The sequence below is a fragment of the Rhynchophorus ferrugineus genome, unplaced genomic scaffold, assembly GCF_030347505.1.
Source record: "Rhynchophorus ferrugineus isolate W39M unplaced genomic scaffold, kcgeb_rfMv2 rfM7, whole genome shotgun sequence".
In the NCBI taxonomy this organism is placed as follows: domain Eukaryota; kingdom Metazoa; phylum Arthropoda; class Insecta; order Coleoptera; family Curculionidae; genus Rhynchophorus; species Rhynchophorus ferrugineus.
In genome coordinates, this window is record NW_027472586.1 from 10,736,026 (window position 1) to 10,746,113 (window position 10,088).

Here is a 10,088-nt window from a genome sequence, read left to right on the forward strand (position 1 = left end):
AATTTGCACATTTCAAGAAATACGAAACTTTAGGCATAAATTAAAATATTATCATTTTTTTTATTTAAATTACAATTTTTATAAATATATTTCTATAAAATAGTGAAAAATTTAAAATGACTGTACAAGAAGTAAATTTTAAGTATTATGAAGCAACCAATATTTTTGGGCTTTATTAAATTAGCTACAAAGGTTTATGGTAAATCTCTTACATTGCTCGAAGACTTCTTCTTTTTGTTTTTAAATTTCACTTTTAATCAAGCCTCATTTTCGTTTCTTCATCATTTTTTCAAAGTTAAATAACGTTTTAATCAATTTAACAAATATCAGGACCAAAAAAATATCTTCTTTTAGGTTAGGATTTAAATGGTGTAAGGATAATCTACAGAGAGGTTCAATTGAACTACTTCCAGGCATTGCTTTTAAAAGAATGTCATTTTGAAATAGGCATACAATAAAATTAAAGAAATTTTATTATTTATATTTGTATATCTACACGAGACATAGATAGTTCAAAATGAAACATTGGGCCACCTTGACATTATGCTAATAAAAATAGTGTGAATACAGCCAAGGTTGATGGAAAAAGGTGAAAATTTGAGTGAATTTGATTATTTGTCATAATTTTTTAAATAATTCATTGCGGATATATTGTTCTTCATATTGGAACTGGGAATAGCTTTATTCCTGGAGCAGAGTTAGTGTTTTCCTACAAGTTCAATGATGATTGGTATGAAAAAATTAACCATAACATGTTTTTGACATTCAAGCCTCCTTTCCATTTCAACGAAAACATCTTCTTTGAGTTTAACTTTGATATTACTGTACTTAAACTTTATGAGTAGTGGTGGTAGTTGGTGTAGAAGGTATTGGGCCAATGTTAATCCCTTACTCTGCTATCCTACTCAGATATAAAACAAATAAACTTTATAAATACCTATTATTGAGCAAGTTTAAAATTTCCACCAACTAATCATAAGTTGTTTATTCGATTTTCTCTAAAATTATATTACAATTCACTACTGTAGACTCAACAAGTAAGGGACAATGAAGCACAAGTATTTTTATTACGTAATAACTTTTATTTAAAACTTGTTTGTGATACTAAGATCACGACTATTTTGTTACTATTATCAGAATTAACTGATTTCTTTTTATTAAGGCTTCTGATGCGAAATAAAATGCTGATGACAATAAAATGTTCGTTAATTGTTGTGCATTCCGTCCCAAACCTACGTATCCACTTTTTGGCCGAAAAAAAAAAAACAAGAGACACCCACAATTCCGCACTCGACGTCGAATAATTCCTCGGTTTCGCGGAACCCTGCCATAAAACCTGCCGAAATTTGAGACTTTCAACATCTCCCCAAATTTACATTTTAAGGTAAAAATCATTTATTCGCTCTCGGTCGTTTTTCCTCTCCTTCTTGACGGTTGAGGTTAGTTTAAAGCGCGCCCGAAGGATTCCGCGCATTCCTCGCTCCCCCTCCCCCCGCGGCGGACCGGGTTCCGAGAAAAGTCGAAACCCCGTTTTTTCGGTCGTTTTTCGTCGCGGGGACCGGTAAAATGTTATAAATAATAAATTCCGACGTCGTTACCGGAGACTAGGACGTCTCCGTTATTGATTTCATAAATTTTCTCGCGCCCGTCTCCGCCGACCTGTCGGGTCTCCTCTGTATTTTATTTTAATGACGTCCTATTTGGTCCGGAGGACTCTCACCGGCTTCGAGTTACCGGACGAAATGGTTACCTGCCGATCGTTCGCTGGACATTTACTTATTTTTATCGTCGTTCGCCCTTTCTGCGTTTCGGTTGGCTCGTTTGTCGATCCGAGACGAACAGACGTGGCGAATTTCGTTTTAATTAAACGGTCATAGTCGTATTGTTGGCACCTACTGGTGGATATCTTGTTATATTCAAATTTATTCTGGTTAAGAACATAATATCCATAGTCCTTCCAATAAAACAGCCAATGCACCTCATAGATAACGTCGAATATACCTTCAAATACAACTAATTAAATACTCATTTTATTAGATATAATCCCCTAGTCAATTGCTGTCTGATGTGTCGGAAAATATAACCGAATCAGTTGTCCAAAGTCTAAAAGATTCTTCAAAATACTAATGATAATAATTAGAAGTTATAAGCCGGCGTCTTTAATCAATTACTTCTAACAAAAACCAGATAATGGGAAGTCAGAGAAATGTGTTGGAGTAGTAATTATTGATACTAATTAATATTAAGTTGATACAGTTTCAATGGAAATATTTTTAACGTGTTACAGCAGCACTGAATGTTAATATAAGCACTGAAATAAGATCACTTGATATTAGGTCTATTCAATTTAAAATTTATGAAATATATAAAAACAGTGTGTAGTTTTCTCGATATAAACATAATTTAATACAATTGTTTCGTAGGAAACTGCCATTGTCTTTATACACTGTTAGGAAACATAAGGTTTAAATGGTGCAAAGATAATCCACGAAGAGGTCTCATGAAACTTCCAGACAAAGAAATACAATTTTTAAAAGTACATCATAAAATTAAACAAAATTTATTATTTCAATTTGTGTATCTAGACGTCACATATATACTTCAAAATGGAACAATAAGTCACTCTTGGCAAGAAGCTAATCGAATGAGTCTAAAGTCATCCGAAAGTTGATGGAAGAAGATAAAAATTAGAATAATATTTAATTAGGTTATGTTAATCATAAAAATTCTTAATAAGTTATTGCAGATATATCGTTGTTCATACTGGAAACTCAAATGGTTTTTTTCCTCGAGCACAGATAGTGTTTTCCTCCAAGTCTAAGGGTGGCTACCATAGAGAATTGAATCATAACAAGTTTAAATGTGGTTAATGTTTTATATGCCTTACTTTTTTAGAAATAAGCCTGAAGAATGAAACACAGTATATCAAATGATTGAACAATATGGCAACAAAATATTACATCATTCTCCCTTGAACGATTTGTTACGAACTTGAACGAAATCTAATTTTATCAAGAAAAACAGTAACAGAGAGATTCAGTGATATCAGTTCTGATATAGCGACGCCGTTCAAACAATGACAAGCCCGGACAAACACAAAAAGAAGCATTCTGAATGAGCTGCCAAAGTTCAAATAAAATAACGCGAATTATCATTCGCAAATTACGGCATAATAAGAACATGATAATACCTACCAAACATATTTCTTCATCAAAATACACCAGACAAACAATAAACAACATTTTAGTCAAACCGTAACCAGTCGAGATAAATCAAACTGAAATCTCTTCAGGTTCTCAACCATCAGATAGGGAAACCAGCTTGAAAAATCCTCATTAAACGTAAACCAAATAAAATAATTTATATCCACGGGCAATGATAATCAACGGTCGCTCGTTATAAAATGACTTATGGTTGACGTTAGCGGACCCCAAATCGTCGAATATCAACTAAAAACCGAAAACGACATCCAGCGAAAGATACCACGTTAAAAACGTTATTTATAGTTCGTTGTGTATTTATAATTTTAATTCGCTATATATGGAAATGGTTTCAGATAATGACGGCGAGAGTGAATGAAATCTAACCAGCCTAGTAATCATATATATGTTGGAGAGAAAAATGTAAATGTGTGTGCAAAATTGATTGAATATTGAACTCTAAGTATTATTGCAACATACAGATTTCAGTATTAGCTCTAAAACAATTATATATATACAAAATGATTAAAAATAGACGAATACTTATAAAGATTTATTTTTATTTCATATACAGTTATGCTCTTTATGAACTAGATTTGTTTTGATTAATAATTTTTGACTATAGTAAGAGAAATAATTTATTCTAATCTGCATCTTACATTATTTAAGTTTAGTACGATCTTAATTTATAAAATGTATTACTTTTGTTATTTTGTACTTGCAACGATATACATGAATACAACAAATACATCAGTAAGTATTACCCAAATTAAAATTAAGGTAAACTACTTCAGCCAAAGTAAAAAGATTAAACCTTTATACGCTATATAAATTCATGTGGTTTGGTTTGGTTAGGTGTACTATTTAAATTTCCAGCGTTTTTAAGGCGAAATCTTGGATAACTTGGCGAATCTATTTGATTTCGAGGTTATCTTCGTTGATTACGTAGCGAGAAGTATTGGTAATTGGTCGAAGAACTTTGTTTTGGCATCATGGGATTACTAGTTGGTTTTAGTACAACCCTATATTTGAATCCTAAATACAAGACTAACAAACCATCTTTAATTTTTCTTTAATTTTTGAGCAAGTTGTCAGTATCTTCCAACTCATAAGTACAGTTTTCTGATTTTGAGTCTGATCTGCTCTTCTTTTTGCCTAATATGTAATTTCACTGTAACGCAAAATTGACATGGACAATAAATGAATTATGAGAATGTATTGGTTACGTTTAGTGAACGAAATTACTGTACATTTATAATATTTTAGAACAAGTAAGGATAGAAGAAACATATTTTGGTATTTACAGTTAATGATAATAAAATATCCCAAGAGCATAAAAAGAACAACCAAGTGATAAAATCTCAGTCCCGTTATTTCAACTAAAACCATAGTTCCAAGCAATTATGTATCACATATGTTCACCATAAAACCTCAATATTTACAATTAATAATGCGGAATTGACAAAAGGAATCCAAAACGAAACAACTAAATGAATTTATGGTTTCCCCTTTAGATTTTATACTCACAAGTTCCACAACAAAACATCACGGTTGCCGTGAATTATTAACGCGAATCGTCATCTTGAAGGGGAAACATCATTTTCACCGAAGACAGTGACAATTAATCTCGCGGGCTTCACCAGCACGACGGACCCCTCAAAATAAAGGAAACAAAAATCGTAAATTATTTTTAATAGATCTTAGAATTCCACGTGTTCGGTTCGCGGCTTTCTCACGTTCCCCATAGATGGGTCTGATCGATTAAAGCCGAACAATAAAACGTTTTTATTTGTCGTTAAAGAGGGGAGTGTGAGAGAGAGAGAGGGACGGAGTTCCGAGCGAGATAAGGCTTCGGGAAAAAGGGTAGGTCCTGTATCGACCTTTTTGGTTTATTGTTGGATGGATTCGATCGACTTTCACCCGAAACTAACGACGACAAAGGTCTTATTTTCGTTATGGTCATTTTTCCTGCCAAATATCACCGCGATTGTTCATTGTTTTATTATTTTTTCCTCATATTTCCTTTATATCGACCACTAAATACCGACAAAATCGATGAACACGGTAAGTTTTGGGTTTGATAAAGTTGTTGTTCAATTATCAATAAAGGTCGCTTTTTCACGGATTATCACGAATATCATCACGACTGTCCATTGTTTTATGCAGTTTTTGTTATTACATCAATATACTTTAGTTGATGCATGATAAACATTGTTATTTCATCACATATAAAGGTCATTAATCACACACCATACCAGGTCCACAACAGTTTCTGTTTTTTTTTAAATTTTAACAGTTCTTCAGCACATTTTTCTTTGTTTCACTCATATCAATAAACAAATGATAGAAAACTGGGTAAATATATGAATGTTTTGATTTTATCTTCATAGATAAATGGTTTATTTATTCAGTTTGTTATGTCTTTAATATTAATTGATAAATATATGTAATAACGAAATTAAAATATAAGACAATGTCGAAGATTCTTGTGCTAGAAGCGACGGATGTTGGAATTACGTTAACACTGGTTTAAAATCACTTGTAGGTATCGTTTTTTTCTTTTAATATACTGTATAAAGTTAAATTTACTATAATAAAATGAAAATGACGGTATTAGAGATATAAAATCACATCTAAATATAATCAATTCGACAACAAAAGGGCAACGAAGACGGAAGATGTATCAAATGTTGCTGCACTTATTCTTTATTTAAATGTAAACATAAAAACGTAGAAGTGCTACAACTGCCCGGCAACAGTGGACAGTTACACTGAGATGGAGGAGATAAAACCTTTTAATTAATATAGTTAAATTTTTTGTGAAAACTATGCTGTGGAAGGCATCAGTGTGAGTACAAACATCAAATTCTAATTAAATTTAGTTCTGAAATCTTATATCTAGACATTAAGAATAATATGAAGCAAACATCAGCATATATTTGTAGTTATTAACCATTTGTAATGAAGAGAAAAATTTCAAGTTTAGAATGTTAATCAATGACGTTCAAAAAAGCATCAAAGTACGACACTTGTGAAATAATTGTACAGTATGGAATGTTCTTCTTACTATTGCGGGGACTAAAGGTTACTCCATACAAGATCATCATTAGACTTGGACGGAAAATTACCTCTGTTCGTTTGGTAATATAAACAAATAAAGTTCTTCGCAGAATTGTTAACGCGCAATATATTATAAATGAGAACTTCTACAAAGATATAAGGCTACCAACGGCTAACAAAGAACTTGCTATTGGTGATTGCCTTTATATAAAGAAGTCCTACAACTGCTTGGCAACAGTGGTCTTATCCAGAGATACAAGAGACAAAAACTATACCGTCTTTCAAAAATTATGTAAATAGTTAAGTAGTTAGTAAATATAGTTAAGTAAATAGTTAGTTAAAATAAGCATGTTGCAGAGAAACAGATGTTCATAATAAATGAGTCTCAAGTTATAAGAATTAATCAGTGAAGTTTAAAAGCATATCGAAGTTCAAAGTCCAATATTTGTAGTCTGATTATTGTAGCGGCTAAAGGTATCTCCATGAAAGAGGTTCATCAGTTAGTAGTAGTTGTAAACTTCTATCGGAGAATGAATGTATAGATTGAGGACTTACCATGACTGGCAACGCTTCCGTAAGGAGCGTGCATGCTCTGATGGTAGTACCGGGCCCTCTGCGATCCAGAAGGATCCAGGAAAAAGGCTCCCATGTGCTCGGCCACGCTCGAATTCAAGTCCGAGCTGCTGCCGCCCTCTATGCTAGCCTGAGCGGGACTCGCCGACGTCCCGGTCCTGGGACTCTCGTACCACCTGCCTACGGCCGACTCGTTCGTCATCTCCATAATCATGGGGTCCCAGTAAGAATCGCCACCGGCCACGACACTATCGCGAAAACGTCTCACGCGGTCCCCGGATGGAACGCAAAAAAAATCGATGGTCTGTCTGTGTCCTCTCACCCTCTGCTCGTCCGCGTATCGGGCCGATTCGATTTTGAGGCTATCGCTGTCGTCTGAAACAAAACAACGTCGGTTCAGCATACTTGATCGAGCCGTAATCTTATCTGGCGCCGCGGTACTCGAACCAAGGGTACTTTTTATCGGAGTTTTAGCGTTGCTAAATAATTCTCGCCAGATAAACGGAAGAAAAAACACTTGAACGGCTATTAATCTATCGTATCGTTATCATCGGCACACGAACAACAATAAAATCGAATACTACGATTTCGTTTCGTTGAATAAAATTTACCTCACCACAATTTTTTAAATTTAGATTTATCTCCGAGTATATATAACTTATTTTTTATGCAAATTTATGGTGAAATATCTAATCATCATTAGTTAGAAACACAGGCCTGCTTGATATTCAGTCTCATTAAGTGTGTTTTTAAAGAGCTGGTGCTGCTCGAACGTTTCCTTAAGCTATCAACTGTTTATAATGCCCACACTATTCGCAGTCAAGGCTTATTCGATTTTAAGTACTGTCTTACATGTGTTTGAAAATCTAAGATAAATCTGGAGCTTTTTAATATTGTTAACACCTACTTAACTTTAAAGTATATATATGTCAATATTTAGTTTTAAAATAACACGTTGAATGTTTCCTCTGGGTTTAACGAAGCTCATTTGTTTAGATTAAAGAAAAAATATTATGTCTGATAGAAGAGAATAATATTTATATAATAAAATGCGGGATTGTTCATTCATAATTTATAGCTGAATATTTAACACAGTGTTTCTTATAATTTTCCGATATTGTGAACGTTTTTTATATAATAGTTCAAGTTTTATCGATTTCAGTCTGAATAAAATCACAATTAATTATTTTGAATGTACTTGACACGCGATTTAAAATGATTAAAATATATGGTGTTTTAAATTAATACAATCTACATATTAAAATATATAGATTATAAAGATTAATAATGTTCTTCCTTGTATACTTCTGATGTTTGCATATTAAATGCCATTGATCTGATATAATATTTTTATAAATCGTACTGCAATATAACATTATACAGTTTTACGTTTGCTAAACAATATTTAATAAATTAAAGAGGTTAGAGATTAATATTTATTATAATTTTTAATAGTGAATAGTAACCTTTGAACCTGACTGGTAATAAAAAACAGAATAAAATGTATTTAAACAACTATTTTTATAAAGAGTACTACTATATCATTAACAATGTTTTTTCTTTATAATATTAAAAATTAACTAATTTTCAAATAAATTATGAATAGCAAGGACAGATATCAATATTTTGTTTTATTTTTTAATAATGAGAAAACTAAATTTAATCAACATTGTGATATTTTATTACGTTATGTTGTTACAATAATTACTTCTTTAATTTGATTAGTACTAATGAACTGAATAAAGTTTTTATAGATATAGTGAAGTTAGTTATTATACATATGATTTGAATATATCTAATAATAAAAATATGTTCAAAAATTCACAGTATATGAAAACCTAGAGTTAGCTAACAAATTTTAAAAAAAGTAAATTAATTAATTAAAAATAGTGGATAAGATGGATATCAATATTTGTATTTTTAATAGTGAAAAAAATTAATTCAATAAAAAAACTGATTTGGTAATAATGTAATAAATGAAATTGATATTTCAGCTATGTTATCAAAATAATTACTTCTTGTAATTAATTAGTGCCACAGAAAAAATCAAAATTTATTTAAACAAATATTTTTATAAAAATAGTCAGTTTCAGATATGAGCCCCATTAATATGGTTTTCCTATATACTTTTAATTTAGTATTAAAATATGTTCAAAAATCTACAACATATAGTATATAAAAACTTTACGTGTGCTAACTATTTTTTTTTAAATTAAGAATTTTATTATAAATAGTGAAGATGAATATCGCTATTTATTTTTATTTTTTATTACTTTAGCCTACAGCGTTGTTAAAATAATAACCCCTTGTATTTAAGTAATACTACAGAACAGAATATAGCTTATTTAAAAAAATTATTTGTATGTTTTTAATAATAAATACTGAAATCTGTTATGAGACTTACTAATTATTACAGATTAAGTAATCGTCAAACTCGACTGATGCCAGAGATGTTAGATAGCGTAAAAGTTATGTGATTATCAGCTTGTAGCAATTATCTTTTATTATTCGGAACGTAATTATTTCGGAGACATCAACAGGCGCGCACGCAGGTAACCTCTGCGCCTGTTAAGATTGCCGCATATAGCTGTATCAGTACTTGATCGAGAACTTACTTAGTTTGTGTGAACATCCTAATCGCAAACCGAACTGTTATTACGTACACCCACAACAATCACTTGAGCACAGTTTAGTATTTACGTAGTTTCAAAAAAATAAAAAAACAGCGAGGAACGCCGGAACGGAAAACTAAACGGAAATCAACGATCAAATCACCAAAAAACACCGAATCCGTCGTCAGACCTCAACGCCGCTCTCATTGTCAAAGGAAAAAACAAAAAAAAATAGAGCAAAGCCACTGCGATACAACATGAACGGGCAACGCGAAAGCACTAAGTATCGGTAGAGCTGCTTTCGACCGTAACCCTTGGCAACGACCGGTTCGTCGGCGTTCGGTCTCGTTCGTGGCCGTCCGCCGATTGATTGGCGAGCTTTTGCGCGGTGGGCGGAGCAGCGCGGCGATCGGTGGGCGGGGCAGGGCCGCACGAGGCGAAGACGTTTCAATTCCGTCCGCTCGACCTGGGGGAAAAGAATATCGGGATGCTACGGCCGTCGGCGGAGTGATTTGTCGTCGAGGCGTCGTGGACGTCGACGTCGTCCGCGACGAGACGGCCGTCGCTCGGCCGTTCTCGCCCGGTTCCGGCCCGACGTCGCTGGAAAAGTCCGACGCGTTTTCCGACCCGTGGAAGGAATTCG

At 33.0% G+C, this 10,088-nt stretch overlaps 1 protein-coding gene across 2 annotated transcripts in view; it reads right to left on the minus strand.

Annotated features, from left to right (window-relative positions):
* grn (GATA binding protein grain) overlaps positions 1-9,726 on the minus strand; it is a 147,371-nt gene extending 137,645 nt beyond the window's left edge. For both annotated transcript variants that reach the window (XM_076410589.1, XM_076410588.1), the window contains exons 1-2: positions 9,449-9,726; positions 6,816-7,208 (exon numbers count right to left, since the gene is read on the minus strand). In XM_076410589.1, the coding sequence (XP_076266704.1) occupies positions 6,816-7,047 (232 nt within the window). In that variant the 5' untranslated portion in view covers positions 7,048-7,208; positions 9,449-9,726. The remainder of the gene's footprint in view (positions 1-6,815; positions 7,209-9,448) is intronic.
* Positions 9,727-10,088: the final 362 nt, after the last annotated feature.